The sequence below is a fragment of the Microcaecilia unicolor genome, chromosome 3 (genome assembly GCF_901765095.1).
Source record: "Microcaecilia unicolor chromosome 3, aMicUni1.1, whole genome shotgun sequence".
Lineage (NCBI taxonomy): Eukaryota > Metazoa > Chordata > Amphibia > Gymnophiona > Siphonopidae > Microcaecilia > Microcaecilia unicolor.
The window spans coordinates 54,211,609-54,230,064 of NC_044033.1; the positions used below are offsets into that span (position 1 = coordinate 54,211,609).

The window sequence follows — 18,456 nt, forward strand, 5'->3', positions numbered from 1 at the left end:
TTAAGCATAATCCACACAACAAGCAAGTTGCGGTGAAAACGTCCAAGTGGTTGTCAGGAACATTTGCTATGCCTCCAACATCCCCTTCATTTGGATTTTGGATCACAAATAGCACAGTGGGATTTAAATCGGACACCTCTCGATTTTAAGACCAGCGCTCGAACCACTAAGCCACTCCACTCCCTTGAAATTTGGTCGTTCAGGACGTCCAAAATTGCCCAGTACACACCATCACTCGCTTCCTGTTCTATATGCGGTCACGTGCCCATGCAGACGGTTTTATCAATGAGCCCTATTTACTTCACGTGATCATAATGTCGCTTTCTAATTGGTTACTGCTCATGCAAGAAAGAAAGGGCGAACGTCCAATTGGAAAAGCTTAAATTCAAAAATTTTGCGCTGTTTATGGCTGGGAGCTTTGAAATTTGATTGCTTTTCAGTAAAGCAAAAGTAAGAAATCAGTGGAACTAAGTTGTTATATTTTTGGTTGTGTTTTTGTTTTCCTTTAACATGGAGATTGCAGAAGCTACAACGGATATAGAAAGCTGTATACGGTAAGTTCGTGGCGAATCGATTCGTGGGAACGAGTTGAGCCCTGAAATTGCGCTGTTCTTTAGGAGTTCTTGAGCTCAATGTGCTGCATGGAGTGGCCGTAGTTTATAGGTGATTAATTTGTACAAAAACATTTTTGGTTCGCCCTGCTGTTCAAGGAAAGAACAGCAGCAGGAACGAAAACGTGTTGTGCTAACGTGCCTCCATACTTGGGGGGTGGGATGGGGATGAGAAATATATTGGAAGCTGAATAGTTAATGAGAGGTTCGGGCGCCTCTGTATCTGGAATATGTGTCAGTTGGACGCCTTGATCTGCTCTGCCACTTCCTATTGCTTCAGGTGTGGTTTAGTTTCGCATTCACCCAGATCAAGTGGGATCTGCCTGCTAGAAAGAAAGAGTAGCATCGCTTAGATCCAGGGGGACTTTTTGTTAAACGCGCTGTCATGGTAAATCCAATTGTTTACGGTGATCCTTTGGAACATTGATCACATGCTAGCCCCCTCCCCTCCCCAAATCCTTCTTGGATATGTTCAGGGCGAGTAGAAAAAAAAAATCCAAACAGTTAATAAAAGAAGTCGAGATGTTTTCCAGAGGGCGCTTTGCAAGCAGAAAGAAAGCAAGCTCCTCGGGTTTGGAGAGAACATCCAGTAAATGGCAGCTTGACTTCTGTTCTGTGTCAGTGTGTTGCCAGCAGGGTTGCCAGGTGGAAATTTTTTTTCCAGCCCACTGGAGCCCAAAAAACAGCCCAAAAACCGCCCAAACACAAACCCCGCCCCTGACACCCCCACCCCCGCGTCATCACCCCCGCCCCCGCCGTCATAAACCCCGCCCCCGCCGTCACCGGCCCCGCCTCCCACGTCATCGGCCCCGCCTCCCCGTCATCGGCCCCGCCTCTTACATCATCGGCCCCGCCTCCCCGTCATCGGCCCCGCCTCCCCGTCATCGGCCCCGCCTCCCACGTCATCGGCCCCGCCTCCCACGTCACTAACCCCGCCCAAAACATCATTAACCCCACCCAAAAACGTCACTAACCCCGCCCCCCCGCGGCCGAAAAAACCGCCCGAAGCACAAAAACCAGCCCAAAAAACCGCAACCCGCCGCGGGCAAAAATTTCCCGCGGCGGGTCGCGGAAAACCGCCCAATTGGGCGGTAAAACCGCCCACCTGGCAACACTGGTTGCCAGATGGAAAAAATTTGTCACGCCCAAAGCCAGCCCCAAACTGCACAAAGAGGCATATTTTCAAAGCACTTTGGGAGGCTAAGTTCCATAGGTTTCTATGGACCTTTGGGAGGCTAAGTGCTTTGAAAATGAGCCTCAAAGTCAATTTGCTTGTGAATGACATCATTAATAAATATTGAGTCTATTTGCATACAAATGACATCATTAAGCCCGCCTCTGTGGGGCTTCTACTGGCTGCGGGAAAACCAGCCAACCCGCGGCCGGTGGTCGCGGGGGGGGGGGGGGGGAAACCTGCGGTGGGCGAAAAAAACGCCGGCGGGGCTTAAAAAAGCCACCCAAAATCCTTTAACCTACATGCAGCGTGAAAAAGCCACAGCGGCTTGCGGAAAGGTAGCCCTGGCAACACTGTTCTGTATGTGCACTGTGTGTGCCTGGACCAAAAAAAAGATACCAATTAGAATAACCCGTCCCCCTCCCCAAAAAATAACAATATGCATTTGATATGTCTGGGTCGACCCATGGATAACGTGTAAAGTATTAGTGAAAGCATCTGTGGTGGTATGGCTTTTTGCAAAGCTAGTTATGGAAACAAATTGTGACTAAACAATGGGTATTTTTGTTTGTTCCAGAGCAAATAATATGAGATTCTTGCATTTCAGCCTTCATCCTCTGGCATATGGCAGTACATCAGTGACACTTTAGTCCAAAGCAAGTGCTTCATTTGTCGCTTGATGGTGATTGCTGGGTGTCCAGACACTTGGAGACTTATTTTGCATCAAAACTTTCTGAATGTTCTCTTACCTTCCAGGATGTTGAGTTGCCATTGGCAGTACTAGAACTACTCTAATAGTAATGAAAGATTGCAACTGTTAAATAAAATAGAAATGTTTTGAATGGGTTGAGGATTGATTGATCCTAACTGTAATAGAATGTATATGAGCGCAAGTTCATGTTACGATATCTGACACATCTTTTCTTTTGAATATATATTTTTTGAATATCTTGTCATGTTAAGCCCACTGATGCTGGGGGAGGGGGTGGAATGGTGGTGGCCTGGAGAGCAGCGAGGGATGGGGTGAGGGCAGGCATGACGTTTTCGGTTTTGGCTTCGATTTTTGCCGAAATCAAAACAGAATTTGTTTTCAGCCAGAATTGAATGACTGGTTTCAGTTGGCCTCCACCCTCCCAGGAACCTTATTGCGAGGATGTTATAATGCTGTTGTATCGCTCCATGGTGCGACCGCACCTTGAGTATTGTGTTCAATTCTGGTTGCCGCATCTCAAGAAAAATATAGTAGATTTGGAAAAAGTGTAGCGAAGAGCGACAAAAATGATAGTGGGGATGGGACGACTTCCCTATGAGGAAAGACTAAGGAGGCTAGGGCTTTTCAGCTTGGAGAAAAGACGGCTGAGGGAAGACATGATAGAGGTATATAAAATAATGAGTGGAGTGGAACAGGTGGATGTGAAGCGTCCACGCTTTCAAAAAATACTAGGACTAGGGGGCATGCGATAAAACTACAGTGTAGTAAATTTAAAACAAATAGGAGAAAATGTTTCTTCACCCAACACGTAATTAAACTCTGGAATTGGTTGCCAGAGAACGTAGTGAAGGCGGTTAGCTTGGCAGAGTTTAAAAAGGGGTTGGACGGTTTCCTAAAGGACAAGTCCATAGACCGCTACTAAATGGACTTGGGAAAAATCCACAATTTCAGGAATAATATGTAGAAAATGTTTGTACGTTTTGGGTAGCTTGCCAGGTGCCCTTGACCTGGATTGGCCGCTGTCAGGGACAGGATGCTGGGCTCAATGGACCTTTGGTCTTTTCCCAGTATGGCATTACAAGTACTTACGTACTTATGTACTTTAGATTGTGTGTATGTCCCCCCCCCACCTATTTGTTTCCACTTATTTCTGTTCTCTATCAGGCTCTTTCTCCATCATTTTTGTCCTCTGTTCATCTTGAATATGGTGAGTGGGATGCAACATCTTTTCAGCAGATGGCAGCTTCATTTCCTGATTGGTCTCTGAAATAGTAGGAGGTGACATGGGAATGGGATTTGCTATACCGCCTTTTTGCAGCTACATTCAAAGCGGTTTACATTGTATATATGGGTACTTATTTGTACCTGGGGCAACGGAGGGTTTAGTGACTTGCTTAGAGTTGCAAGGAGCTACAGTAGGAATCGAACCCAGAATCAAAGTCTGCTGCACTAACCACTAGGCTACTCCTCCACTCCATCTCGTGTTTGAAGTGATTCTCCCACATCTCCCTCATCTCTCCCTACGCTCCTCTCTGGGAACTCCGTTCACTGGGTAATCTCTCTTATCTACACCCTTCTCCTCCACTGCTAACTACAGACTCGGTTCCTTTTATCTCACTGCACCATATGCCTGGAATAGACTTCCTGAGCCGGTACATCAAGCTCCATCTCTGGCCGTCTTCAAATCTAAGCTAAAAGCCCACCTTTTAGATGCTGCTTTTAACTCCTAACTCTTATTCACTTGTTCAGAACCCTTATTTTATCATCCTCCCTTTTAATATTCCCTTATCTCTTATTTGTCCTGTTTGTCCTAATTAGATTGTAAGCTCTGTCGAGCAGGGACTGTCTTTTCATGTTCAAGTGTACAGCGCTGCGTACGTCTAGTAGTGCTATAGAAATAAGTAGTAGCGTGCTTGTAAGAGGGCCAGATCTTGCCTCCCTCACCCTCCTATTAGTCCATTCCATATCATCATGCTGATCAATCCATAGACTGGTGGGTTGTGTCCATCTACCAGCAGGTGGAGATAGAGAGCAATCCTTTTGCCTCCCTATATGTGGTCATGTGCTGCCGGAAACTCCCCAGTATGTTCTCTATCTCAGCAGGTGGTGGTCACACACAGCAGCAGCTCTGGCTAGGTCTCTAAGCCTAATCTTTAGGTTTTGTTGAGTACCTGGGGTTGAGGGCTCTTCTTGAGCAAGTGCAAACCTGGTGGCGCCAGGTCCCTCCTTTTCTCCCCCCTCCCGCTGGCTCCGTTAAAAAAAAAAAAAAAAAATGTTTTTTGGACGTCTTTAAGGGCGTTTATTTCGACGTTTATTGCAGCTACTCACTGGGACACCAGGTCGTTACAGCTCGGAGCGAGAAGCAGGTAATTTTTACCTTTTTATAGCGGGCAGGGGGTTCCCCGATTGATCTCCACGTGGCCTATGGCGTCGGAGGGCGCGAAGAATCGCTCCCCGGACCGCGTGTGCGCTCCTAGCGGGGATGCGGGGGTTTTAAAGTCTGATTCGCCCTTGGGTGTCAGTTTGGAGGCCGGTCAGTGTCCCGGGTCTTCCTCCGGCGCGGCGGTTTTTCCCGCCATAAACGCCCATCCCCCGCTGCTCGCCTCCGCCATCTTGGCCGGCCACTCTGCTCGGACGGCTTCTTCTTGGGCCGCCCTTGAGCTGGGAGACGTTCATGCCATGGCCACCCTTGATTTGGGCGACGGCAAAAAAGCGGCTAAAGTTAAACGCCGTTCTTCCCGCGCGGCTCCTTCGCGGAGTGTCGCGCCGGACGCCATCTTGGATGCGCAGCATGTTGCTCACCCGCTCTTGCGAGCGCCGGTTGAGGGTGCGTCTAGGGCTGTGGCCCAGGCTGCTGAAATACACAGTCTGGGGGGTTTCTCCCCCGAGTTTATTTTGCTGCTGCATCAGGCCTTCCTTATGCAAATCGCTGCCCCTTCTCCCTTGTCCGATAACGGGGTTGAGGCCCCCGGAAGTAAACGCCCTCGGGTGGATTCCCAGGCCTTAGAGGACGCTGTTTCCTCTGATGTAGATGAGGGCAGCGTATCTGAGTTCTCCCAACGGTCCTTTGGGGATTCCTTGGAGGAGACGGATTCCCGCTCGGATGGAGCGGATGACCCCTCTGCAGCGCGGATCTTTCGCTCAGAGGATTTGCCCAACCTGTTACTGCAGGCCATGAGCATTTTGAAGATTTCCTCGCCTGAGGACGTCTCTCCTTCAGCCCCGGTTGGCTCTGCCATTATGCTGGGGACGAAGCGCCCGCCTAGAACCTTCCATGTGCATGATGCCATGCACACCTTAATTTCGGCTCAATGGAATGTCCCGGAAGCGAGCCTCAAAGTGGCTAGGGCTATGTCCCGCCTCTATCCGTTGCCTGAAAGTGAACGTGAGGCCTTTATTTGGCCTACCGTGGATTCTTTAATCACTGCGGTGACTAAGAAAACGGCGTTGCCAGTGGAAGGTGGCACGGCCCTAAAGGACGCCCAAGACAGAAGATTGGAAGCGGCTTTAAGGTCGTCCTTCGAGGCGGCTGCCTTAAGTTTACAGGCCTCAGTTTGCGGCTCCTATGTGGCCAGGGCGTGCCTGACGATGGTGCAGCGGGCTTCCCCCTCGGATCCTTCCTTGAGGGCTGATTGGCCGGCCCTGGAATCGGGCTTGGCTTATTTGGCAGACTTACTGTATGATGTCTTGAGAGCCTCGGCTAAAGGTATGGCTCAGACAGTCTCTGCGCGGCGGTGGCTTTGGCTGAAACATTGGTCTGCGGACCACGCCTCTAAGTCCCGCCTGGCTAAGTTGCCTTTTAAAGGCAAGCTGCTCTTTGGGGTCGAGCTGGACAAAATCGTGACCGATCTCGGCACGTCTAAGGGCAAGAGGTTACCAGAGGTCAGGGCTCGGGCCAGTGCTCGCCCCGGTATCTCCAGAGGACGGTTTCAGGAAGCCCGTCGGTACCGCCCGGGCAAGTCGGGCTCCTCTGCCCCCTCTTCCTTCAAGAGGAACTTCTCCCCCAAGCAGCATTCCTTTCGCAGAGACCGCCGTCCCGGAGGTGCGCCCTCCGGTCCTCCCCCAGGGTCTCGTACCCAATGACGGGGTCCTGGTCCATGGCCCAGTGCAGATTGGAGGACGCCTGTCCTCGTTTCTGGGCGAGTGGACCAGAGTCACTTCAGACGCTTGGGTGCTGGAAGTCATCAGAGACGGCTACAAGCTAGAGTTCTGCCGACCCTTAAGAGACGGGTTTGTACTCTCTCCCTGCAAGTCTCCGGTCAAAGCTGTGGCAGTGCAGCAGACCTTGGACAATCTGATCCGCCTGGGTGCGGTCGTTCCGGTGCCAGAAAATCAGCTTGGCAAGGGACGTTACTCCATTTACTTTGTGGTACCAAAGAAAGGAGGTTCTGTACGGCCTATACTCGACCTCAAAGGGGTCAATCGGGCCTTGAAAGTTCGGCACTTTCGCATGGAGACTCTCCGCTCTGTTATAGCGGCAGTGAAGGCAGGGGAGTTCCTGGCATCCTTGGACATCAAGGAAGTGTACTTGCATATTCCCATCTGGCCTCCTCATCAACGCTTTCTGCGTTTTGCAGTCCTGGGCCGACACTTCCAGTTCAGAGCCCTCCCGTTCAGGTTGGCTACTGCTCCGCGGACCTTCTCCAAAGTAATGGTGGTCATCGCGGCCTTCCTGCGAAAGGAAGGAGTACAAGTCCATCCTTATCTGGACGACTGGTTGATCCGAGCCCCCTCTTATGCAGAGTGCGGCAAAGCTGTGGACCGGGTGATTGCTCTTTTGAGCTCCCTGGGGTGGATCATCAACTGGGAGAAGAGCCAGCTGCGCCCGACTCAGTCCCTGGAGTATCTGGGAGTTCGATTCGACACCCAAGTGGGCAGAGTGTTCCTGCCGGACAATCGGATTGTCAAACTTCAGGCTCAGGTGGACCAGTTCCTAGTAGCCTCTCCTCTTCGGGCTTGGGACTATGTGCAGCTGTTGGGCTCTATGACGGCCACGATGGAAGTAGTGCCCTGGGCCAGGGCTCATATGAGACCACTACAACACTCTCTGCTGCAGCGCTGGACTCCGGTGTCGGAGGATTATGCTGTGCGCCTTCCCTTGGACCCAGCAGTGCGCAAGGCGCTGAGCTGGTGGCTGCAGACAGACAAGTTGTCTGCAGGAATGCCTCTGGTGACCCCGGAGTGGATTGTCGTCACGACGGACGCCTCTTTGTCGGGCTGGGGAGCCCACTGCTTGGGAAGGACAGCGCAGGGGCTCTGGTCTCCTGCAGAGGCAAAGTGGTCTATCAACCTCCTGGAACTCAGAGCCATTCGGTTGGCGCTTTTGTAGTTCATCCCGGTACTGGCGTTGAAGCCAGTACGGGTCCTGTCGGACAATGCCACGGCTGTGGCCTATGTCAACCGCCAGGGAGGTACCAAGAGCGCCCCTCTAGCCAAGGAGGCCATGAATCTATGCCAGTGGGCAGAAGCGAACCTGGAACAGCTGTCAGCGGCCCACATTGCCGGAGTCATGAATGTCAAGGCGGACTTTCTCAGTCGCCATACCTTGGATCCCGGAGAGTGGCAGCTATCTGCTCAGGTGTTCTTGGACATCACGAAGCGCTGGGGCCGGCCGAGCCTAGATCTGATGGCGTCATCGGCCAATTGCCAAGTGCCTCGCTTTTTCAGCAGAGGATGGGACCCTCGATCCCTGGGAGTAGATGCTCTTCTCCAACAGTGGCCGACACAGGAGCTTCTCTATGTGTTCCTGCCCTGGCCCATGTTGGGCAGGGTGCTAGACCGGGTGGCAAAGCATCCGGGCCGGATAATCCTGGTGGGTCCGGACTGGCCCAGACGTCCCTGGTATGCGGACTTGATCAGGCTCTCAGTGGACGTTCCTCTGCGGCTGCCAGTGGAGCAGGGCCTGTTGCATCAGGGTCCCGTGGTGATGGAGGATCCCTCCCCCTTTGGTCTTACGGCCTGGCTATTGAGCAGCAGCGTCTGAGAAAGAAGGGCTTCTCAGACAAGGTCATCACCACTATGCTGAGAGCAAGGAAGCGCTCTACTTCTACTGCTTACGCCAGGGTTTGGCGTACCTTTGCAGCGTGGTATGAAGCAGGCTCACTTTCTCCCTTCACTGCTCCAATTTCTTCAGTGTTGGCGTTCCTGCAAGAAGGTCTGGAGAAAGGCCTGTCGCTTAGTTCCCTTAAAGTCCAGGTAGCGGCTCTGGCTTGCTTCAGGGGCCGCCTGAACTGTGCTTCCCTGGCTTCGCAGCCAGATGTGGTACGTTTTCTCAAGGGAGTTAATCACCTGCGCCCTCCTCTGCGCTCAGTGGTGCCTGCATGGAATCTCAACCTGGTGCTAAGAGCCTTGCAGAAGCCGCCTTTTGAACCCTTGTCGAGGGCATCTCTGAAAGACCCGACGTTGAAAGCAGTCTTTTTGGTGGCTATCACTTCAGCCAGAAGAGTTTCCGAGCTCCAGGCGCTCTCATGTCGAGAGCCTTTTCTGCAGTTCACTGAGGCAGGAGTGACTATTCGCACAGTGCCTTCCTTCCTGCCCAAGATTGTTTCTCGCTTCCATGTGAATCAGCAGCTCTGTCTCCCTTCCTTTCGTAGGGAAGACTACCCAGAGGAATACTCTGCTCTTAAGTATCTGGATGTGAGACGAGTCATCATCAGATATTTGGAAGTGACCAATGATTTCCGGAAATCGGATCATCTGTTTGTCCTGTTTGCAGGTCCTCGTAAGGGTCTGCAGGCTGCTAAGCCTACAGTGGCAAGATGGGTCAAGAAAGCCATTGCAGCGGCTTATGTGGCCGCGGGGAAGGTGCCGCCTATCCAGCTGAAGGCTCACTCCACTAGAGCTCAGGCGGCCTCGATGGCAGAGGCCGGGTCCGTCTCCTTGGAAGAGATTTGCAAGGCGGCAACTTGGGCTTCGGCCCATACCTTCTCCAGGCATTACCGCTTGACTGTGGCTGCTCGGGCAGAGGCCCGGTTTGGAGCTTCAGTGTTGCGGTCAGGGATTTCTATGTCCCGCCCTGGGTAAGTACTGCTTCGGTACATCCCACCAGTCTATGGATTGATCAGCATGATGATATGGAAGGTAAAATTATGTATCATACCTGATAATTTTCTTTCCATTAATCATAGCTGATCAATCCATAGCCCCTCCCATATATCTGTATTGTTTATATTCTGGTTGCATTTCAGGTTCAAGTTTAGTCTTCAGTTCCTGTTCAGGAGGACTTCGTGTTCAAGTTTTTCAATGGATTCTTCAAGAGTTGAGACGAATTTGTGTTACAGTGAGCTGCTGCATTCCTCTCCCCTCCGTTTTACGGGGCTGGATTGAGACTTAAATTCTGCCGGCGCTCCCTCCCGCTTCGTGCGGCAGTTGGGCAGCTTTGTACCCCTCCCGCTTCGGCAGTGTTAGGGTCAGTCAGCTCCTCCCGCGGTTGCAGGATAAGCCAGATCCCCCCGCATCGGCGGGTGTGGTGTCCCTCCCCCGCTCCGCGGGGATGAGCTGGACGGATTCCCCTCCCCCACTTGTGTGGGGATGAGCTGGGTTAATTCCCCTCCCCCGTTTCGGCGGTGGTGAGCTGGGCAGAGTGTCTCTTTGTGGGTGTAATTCTCTAAGTGCTGAGTCCTGCGGATGGAGCTTGGATATCGACATACTGAGGAGTTTCCGGCAGCACATGACCACATATAGGGAGGCAAAAGTTTGCTCTCTATCTCCACCTGCTGGTAGATGGGCACAACCCACCAGTCTATGGATTGATCAGCTATGATTAATGGAAAGAAAATTATCAGGTATGATACATAATTTTACCATTAGGACCAGTAGAAGATTGAGCAGTAGAGCATCCAACCTGTTGCTGTGGGGATTAAAAAGTGCCCAAAAAGCTGCAACCTGCGAGCTTTCAACCCCCCCCCCCCCCCCCCCCCCCAGGGGAAGTGGGATCCTGCCCAATTCTACGGTTTTACTGCGGAATTGTCAACTTTGTTCCTAAGTCCTTATCTCATTTCTCCACCCTCCAGCATATCCCCCTCTCTCTACCTTCCCTCCTGCCTCTGGCCATCCGCACACTGTCTCTCTCTCCTGCCCCCCCCCCCCCCTCCCCAGGGGCCAAGTAAGTGTTCCTTTCTTGTCTGTTCCACCACCTCTCCCTCTTCCCTTTTTTTTTTTTTCTTGACTGCAGGTCCTCTCTATTCTCCCCTTCCCCCAGCATCTATTTCCTCCTCCTCCCCCTTCCCTCCCACCACTCTCTTCCTTTTCCTTCCCTACTCCCGTGGCCCAGCCATCTCATTTTCTCCCCCAGCCTCTGTGGTCCTCCAAACTCGTGTAACTTGGGGTTTAAAATACATTATATAAAATATAGAGAAACTCGCCTGGGGACGGAGGTGCAACAGAAGATGGCTGCAGCTATCTGGAATTGGCCCTGGGTGGAGTTCAGTTGCTGGGACCAGCAGCTGTAGGCAGAACTAGCATTCAGGAGGCCTGGAAAAGCAGAGAAGGAGGACCTGTGCAAGCTCATGGCGCTTCAGGTTGGGCGGGGCTTGGGGAGACAGCAGGAGGAGGCAGAATTGGGCCCGATAGGAGGAGCCCAGGCAGGCAGAGGGCCAGAGTACTGGTTTGTGTCTCATGGCAGGAGTGTCCTGAGTCACATGCACATGTGAGGACGGAGGGCCAGTGAAATTCAGGGGCAAGGAAGAAGCAGAGCACTGTGAGAACAGAAGCTAATGCCGTGAGATTGTGGCACAAAAGCATGTGAGCTGGTGAAGGTGTCTGAATGTGTGTGACTTGGCACCTTTGGGTTTTTCACATAGCTGAGAGGACTGGAGTTGTATGAAAAGCTTGCTGATCTGGATTGGAGAAGGTGGATGCCTAGCATTTTTTACTTATTTTAAACACTGAAAAAATGAGGGCATTGGGGAGCGGATGGCAGTAATGGTTTCTAGGGGCAATGCAAATTGTCTTTTTTCATTAGTAGCTGCTTCCTGGTGGAGTGAGAGATGGGGTATATGGAGTAACATATATGTAACAATCTCTGTGAAAAGTTAACTAAAGTCTCTAGAAACAACAAATGAGATGTTAATGCATTGTTAGAGCAAAAAATTTGTAATGCAACAGTTCAGACCCTAACTTTTTATGGGAAAAAATAAGCTATGGAAATTCAAAACTGTAACATACTAAGTATAGACCCATGACATGAAAAATCAGCCATTCTCTGCTACGTTTAGTCACTTTTTTTAACAGAGACGTTTATATATATTTATATATACGTTTATATATGTCTAAGAATCAGCAAAGGTAACTCAATATAAAAGTAGCATTAAACCCAGCTGTACGGCCTTTCAATATTTTATAATAGAATTCAAGCCACAACTTCACTTTATATTCCAACCATACAAAATTTTATTGTTTATCTCCATACTTTTTTACTTGAATTTTTGTCTTCCACATTTATATTCTTAAATTCCCAATTCCATGCTTTAAAAAATCTTCTCATTTAGTTGAGAATACTTTGCTTGTCTTGTATACGACAAATGATTTAAAGTGCAATAACCAGACATGTTCATCAACTACATGTGGCATGTTTCGCCAATCGCTGCTTCAGGGTGTGGTCCGTATTTTAACCACAAGAAATTTATAAAAACATATATTCATCTACTAGTATGTATTTTTATTGGTCAAAATATGTATAAACCCAACCTTCACCAAATATTTCACATACCTTATACTTAACAATCCCTCCATTTCACATCGGTGTCTCTCATGTTTGCGTCTCTGCTCACCCATGCGCTTGCTACTCATTTATAACGTTTTCAGGCTCAAAATTACCCAGAACTCACTTAGCTCCTAACTCCTCCCCAAGACATCACCATTCATCACAATGGACCTCTTCACTATATCTCTGGTACATATGTAGCAGCTACCTCCCCATAGTATTCCTAGAGCCGATGTAAAAAGTCTTGTGGTAGAGCTGTGCAATTAGCTCTCCAAACTTACTATGGCATGCTATAAGCAAAGAACATGCAAATTACTGCTGTGTTAAACTGAAAAAGGTGCACTCGGACCAAAGTGGAGAGACTGAGTTCTTTGCTTCGGTCACTGTGGAAGAAGATTTAAGAGATGTACCTGTACCAGAAATGGTTTTCGAGGGAGGAACTGAAAGCTATCTCGGTGAACCTGGAAGAGGTACTGAGCTAAATCAACAAATTACTTACTACTACTTATCATTTCTAAAGCGCTACTAGACGTACGCAGCGCTGTGCATTTGAACATGAAGAGACAGTCCCTGCTCGACAGAGCTTACAATTTAATTAGGACGGACAAACAAGAGATAAGGGAATATTAAAGTGTAGATGATAAAATAAGGGTTCGGTGTTAAAAGCAGCATCAAAAAGGTGGGCTTTTAGCTTAGATTTGAAGATGGCCAGAGATGGAGCTTGACGTACCGGCTCAGGAAGTCTATTCCAGACATATGGTGCAGCAAGATAAAAGGAACGGAATCTGGAGTTAGCGGTGGAGGAGAAGGGTGCAGATAAGAGAGATTTACCCAGTGAATGGAGTTCCCAGGGAGGAATGTAGGGAGAGATGAGTGGAGAGGTACTGAGGAGCTGCAGAGTGAATGCACTTATAGGTCAATAAGAGGAGTTTGCACTGTATGTGGAAACGGATAGGAAGCCAGTGAAGTGATTTGAGGAGAGGGCTAATATGAGCATAACGACACTGGCGGAATATTAGTCATGCAGCAGACTTTTGAACAGATTGAAGAGGAGAGAGATGGCTAAGTGGGAGACCTGTGAGAAGCAAGTTGCAATAGTCTAAGCGAGAGGTGATAAGAGTGTGGATGAGGGTTCTGGTAGTGTGCTCAGAAAGGAAAGGGCAAAATTTGGTGATATTATCGAGAAAGAAACGATAGGTTTTAGCAGTCTGCTGAATATGTGCAGAGAAGAAGAGGGAGGAGTTGAAGATGACCCCAAGGTTACAAGCTGATAAGACAGGAAGGATGAGAGTGTTATCCACAGAAATAGAGAATGGGGGAGAAGGAGAGGTTGATTTAGGGGGGAAGATAAGAAGCTTATTCTTGGTCATGTTTAGTTTCAGATGACGCTGAGACATCCAGGCAGCAATGTCAGACATGCAGGCTGATACTTTGGCCTGGATTTCGGCTGAGATTTCTGGTGTGGAGAGGTAGATCTGGGAGTCATCAGCATAAAGATGATACTGAAAACCATGGGAAGAGATCAGAGTACCAAGGGAAGAAGTATAGATGGAGAAAAGAAGAGGTCCCAGGACAGATCCCTGAGGTACACCAACTGACAGTGGGATAGAAGTAGAGGAGGATCCACTAGATTATATACTAAAGGTACGCTGGGAGAGATAAGAAGAAAACCAGGAAAGAACAGAGGCCTGAAATGCAAGTGAGGACAGCGTATCAAGGAGTAGGCTGTGATCAACAGTGTCAAAAAGCAGCAGATAGATCGAGATGGATGAAGAGAGAATAGAGACCTTTGGATCTGGCCAGGAACAGATCATTGGAGACTTTAGCAAGCGCTGTTTCAGTTGAATGAAGGGGGCGAAAGCCAGATTGAAGTGGATCAAGACTAGCTTCAGATGAAAGAAAGTCAAGGCAACGGTGGTGAACAGCACGTTCAAGTATCTTGGATAGGAAAGGGAGGAGGGAGATGGGGCAATAGTTGGAAGGACAGGTAGGGTCCAATGAAGGTTTTTTTTAAAGGAGTGGTGTGACTACGGCATGTTTGAAGGCATCAGGAACAGTCACAGTGGACAGTGAAAGATTGAGGATATGACAGATAAAAGGGATGACAGTAGGAGAGATAGTGTTAAGTAGATGGGTGGGAATAGGATCAGAGGAACAGTAGCTAGTTTCGAGGAGGAAATAACGTGTAGTTTCTTCTTCAGTGATTTCAGAAAAGGAGGCAGGGGTTGGAGGGTTGAGAGAATGGACTAAGGGAAGGAGAGATGGAGTTGACCTGGTTGAGAATTCAAGTTTAATCTTGTGAACCTTATCATGAAAGAACTTAGCCAGAGTCTGGGGGGAAAGTGAAGGGGGGGTTGGAGGTGAAGGCACTTTGAGGAGAGAGTTCAGTATGGCAAAGAGATGTTGAGGGTTTGAGCCAAGAGAATTTTGTCAACTGGATGTAATAGTCCTGTTTGGCAAGTAAAAGAGCAGACTGGAAGGAGGTCAGCAAGAATTTGAAATGTATGAAGTCAGCATGGGATTTCAGCCAAAGGCGTTTGGCAGAGCGGGCACAGGAACGTAGGTAGCGGATTCTAGAGGTCAGCCAAGGCTGGGGTTTGGTATGTTTTACAGAACGGGGAATGGGAGGAGCGAGAGTGTCCAGAGGCGAGAATAGTATTATAGGGAGAGACAGCCTCATTGACAGACTTGGATAACATAGTGGTAGAGAAGAGATTTGAAACACTGGAGGACAAAGTAGAAGGGTCAATAGCCTGAAGATTCCTAAATGTATTGGTTAAGATTGGACAGGACTGGGGAGGAGGGTGTTTAAGTGTGAAAGTTATCAGATGATGGTCAGAGAGGGGGAGAGTTGAGGCACAGAAACTGGAGAGTGAGCAGTTTGAGTAGAGGATAAGATCAAGACAGTGGCCATTCTGGTGAGTGGGGGCAGTGGAGCACAGTTGACGATTGAAGGAGGATGTTAAAGCAAGAAACTGAGAAGCATAAGAGTCAGAGGGATCATTAACATGAATGTTAAAATCCCCAAGAATGAGGGAAGGAGATGAAGGTTCAAGAAAGAAGGAAAGCCAGGCATCAAAGTCTTGGTATATTCCATTGGTTGAGAACAGTGGAAGCTGCTGCTAAGAAAGGAGAAATCATCCTTACCTGATGACACTTTTCTTTAGTCAACGACACAGTTCTGAAATCCTGCTCTTGGAAGACCTCTGCATGGGCTTCTGGGTCTGCTCTGTGTTCCTTCTGTTCATTTCAAGAAGGAAAAACAAAAAGGGCCAATTCCAGTTATGATTGGCAGTCACACAGGGTTCCTGTGAGCTGGTTATTCTCTAGTATACGCAGGATAGCGAGTGTCCATTCTGTGCTGTTTTGCTTAGTTGCTGCTTATTGTAATTGCAGGAGTTGATGGGGTTGGGTACACAAAAAGGGACCTTTTGCTGCATGGGCAGATGCATATTGGATTGTTCCAGGGTACACCACAGCTTATATTAGAGTTGTCTAACCTCTGTCCTTGAGGTCCGCAATCTAGTCAGGTTTCCAGGATTTCCCCAATTTATATGCATGAGGTCTATTTACATACACTGCATCCATTGTATACAAATAGATCTGATGCATATTCATTGGGGAAATCTTGAAAGGCCAACCTGTTGAGGGCTGAGGTTGGACACACCTGCCTTATACAGTGTCATTGGTTGGATTTGGTTTCCTGCTGGTAGGAGAGGATAACAAACTATTGGTTCAGATCAATATCACTGACTAAAGAAAAGAAAATGATCAGGTAAGACAATTTCTCCTTCCTTTACTTCTATGTATTTTTTGCTTCTCTATCCAGGCTGATTTGAAGTTGTTCTTACTATCAGGTCTTCAATTTCTTGTTCTTACAACATATATCTTTTTTTTTTTTAATCTTTTTCCCTCACTTAGGTCCTCCCACTCAGCTTCCTTTTTTTTCCTTCCAGCCTTTTTCACTAAGGCATTCCCTCTTCCAGCCAGTCTCTCTTTGCTCCTCCCTCCTCTCTTCCCCTTTCGTGTGAGTAACTCTTTTCTCCCCCCAACCCCATGTCCACCCCATCTAAAGCCACCAAAAACCATTGTCTCTGTTACCATATGGCTCCAGAAAAAGGAGGGCAGATTGAGCCAGTCTGGGTTTTACTTCCATTGCTCTTAGTGGAAGTAAAATCCTGATCTGTCGTATTTTCTGGAGCCATATGGTAACCCTTTCACCACTCTCGCTGCTACTGATTCCCAGAAGCAGTAGCAGCAAAAACCGAGAAGAGGTGTGAAGCCACTTCTGTATGAACACCTTTTGCTGACTGTTGATTTTGCCCCCTTTAAGTGTGTCATGGGGGAAGGGGGCAAGACTGACAGAGCCCACAGGAGTATGCACACAGAGAAGTGGCAGCAGAAGTAAGGAAGGTCATGAAAAACTTGTCCTATTAAAATTAAGTGTCCTGGAGTTGGAATATGTAGGTGTGTTGTTCCCCTGCCTCCCCCCCCCCCTTCAAAGTTCTGTCTGCTTTTACCAGGTAACTCACTGTGGGCAGACTAGAAGTGAGTACATAGCTCAGAGGTATATCTCTTTAGAACCACATTGCCTTGATAACATCTTTCATAGGAAAGGACTAACAAGTTCTGGGAAGCCATTATCCTCAGAGATTACTCATTTTCACTCTTTAAAAAGAGAGAGAAAAGAAACTGCATTCCTTGTCTCTGCTAGACCAGTCTGTACCATTGGATCTGTCTTTTTCTTACCAGCAGATGGAAGTGGGAATAATGAACTTCAGGAACATTGCTGGTATATGGGCTGATGACTCCTGGAATTCTCCAGTATTTCTTTACCTTAATTAGGTAAGGTGGTAGGGCTGGTGCAGCAGTCTGAAGCTTAGCTCCCCTCACCGTGGGGATTGGCCCACACTTGGAGGTTAATGGTTGCGTTTCTGGGGGATTCAGTCCAAAGAGCTTTATCCTGATGGAGCTTTTTGGCGATTAGCCTCCACAGCCCCAAGCTAGAGCCTGCGTGTTCTAGTTTGGTAAGCCTCTAGGCTCTGACCCTATGGGGTCCTAGTCTTTGGGGGTGGGGGAGACATGTTGGGTTCCCATTCCACCCCCACTCCCAATGTGGATAGAGTATCCTCCTTGGGCTCCCTGCAGCACTAAGTCAATTAAAAAAAAATGTATTGCCTATCTTAGCTTTATTCCCCGTTTGTTTTTAAAGGGAATAAAGCTTTTTTAAAAACAGAGAGAAAGAAAGCAATACAAACATGAAAGTAGTCAGCCTGAGAAAGAGCCCAGGAGAGAGAGGAATGATTGGGAGCCTGGTAAGTCTCCAGGATTCAGTCCCTTGCCAGGCTACAGGGAGGGGGGACATGTAGATGTGCTGACCATGTGCATGGGTATTCCTGCCGACTCTGCGCTCGCATTCCCAGTACCTGGATGACCGTGGGGAATCCTTGGGCTCTGGATCAGGCCTTTTTATCTGGCAGGAACAGTGACTATCATGCCATTGCTCTCTCAGGTCTTAGCAGGATCAGCAGCAGGGTTGGGCGGTGCTGGGGGGGGGGCCTGGCCCCCTCATGTGTTGGGACCTTAGCTCAGGTGGGGTCCAAGTTGAGCCCCTGGGTGCCCTGGAATAGGATTAGCTCCAGCAAGTGGTAGCTCTGGTGAAGCAGGCCATGATGAATGAGAATGTCCTGTGGCAGGAAAAGGTCCCCACAGAGGGGGTTTCAGCAGGTCTAGTGTGGCCTGAGGACTGATAGGCCCTCAGGGACTCCATAGGTTGAGGCCAAGTGTCACAAATATGAGTGGCCACCTACCTGCTCCAACGAAATGCACGGGGAGGAGAAAAGGAACTCCACAAATGCTAGACAGTTCATAGAAAGAGACTTTTATGTGGATGATGGGCTGAAATCCCTGCCCACTTACACAGAAGTCATCAACCTGCAGAAAAGAACACAGATGTTGGCGGAAGTCAACTTGAGGCTCCACAAATTTGCCTCCAACAGCACCAATGTGATGAAAGTGTGCCCCTCAGTAGACCATGCTAAAGACTTGAAGGAGCTAAACTTGGGAATGGGCACACCTCCACTACCACACAGCCTTGGTCTAAGTTGGGACCTGAAGGAGGACACCATCACCTTCCGGGTCTCTTCTCAAGAGAAACCATACACTCAACAAGGCATCTTGTCTCAAGTGAGCTCAAAATTGGCAGAATATCTGTAGTTGATACAGTAACAATACGGTGAAAGAAGAGTGATATTTC

At 48.9% G+C, this 18,456-nt stretch overlaps 1 protein-coding gene across 1 annotated transcript in view; it reads left to right on the forward strand.

Annotated features, from left to right (window-relative positions):
- The first annotated feature begins 377 nt into the window (after positions 1-377).
- BUB1 (BUB1 mitotic checkpoint serine/threonine kinase) overlaps positions 378-18,456 on the forward strand; it is a 189,241-nt gene continuing 171,162 nt past the window's right edge. Inside the window, 1 exon segment of the mRNA XM_030195939.1 lies at positions 378-554. Within this exon segment, the coding sequence (XP_030051799.1) occupies positions 511-554 (44 nt within the window). The 5' untranslated portion in view covers positions 378-510.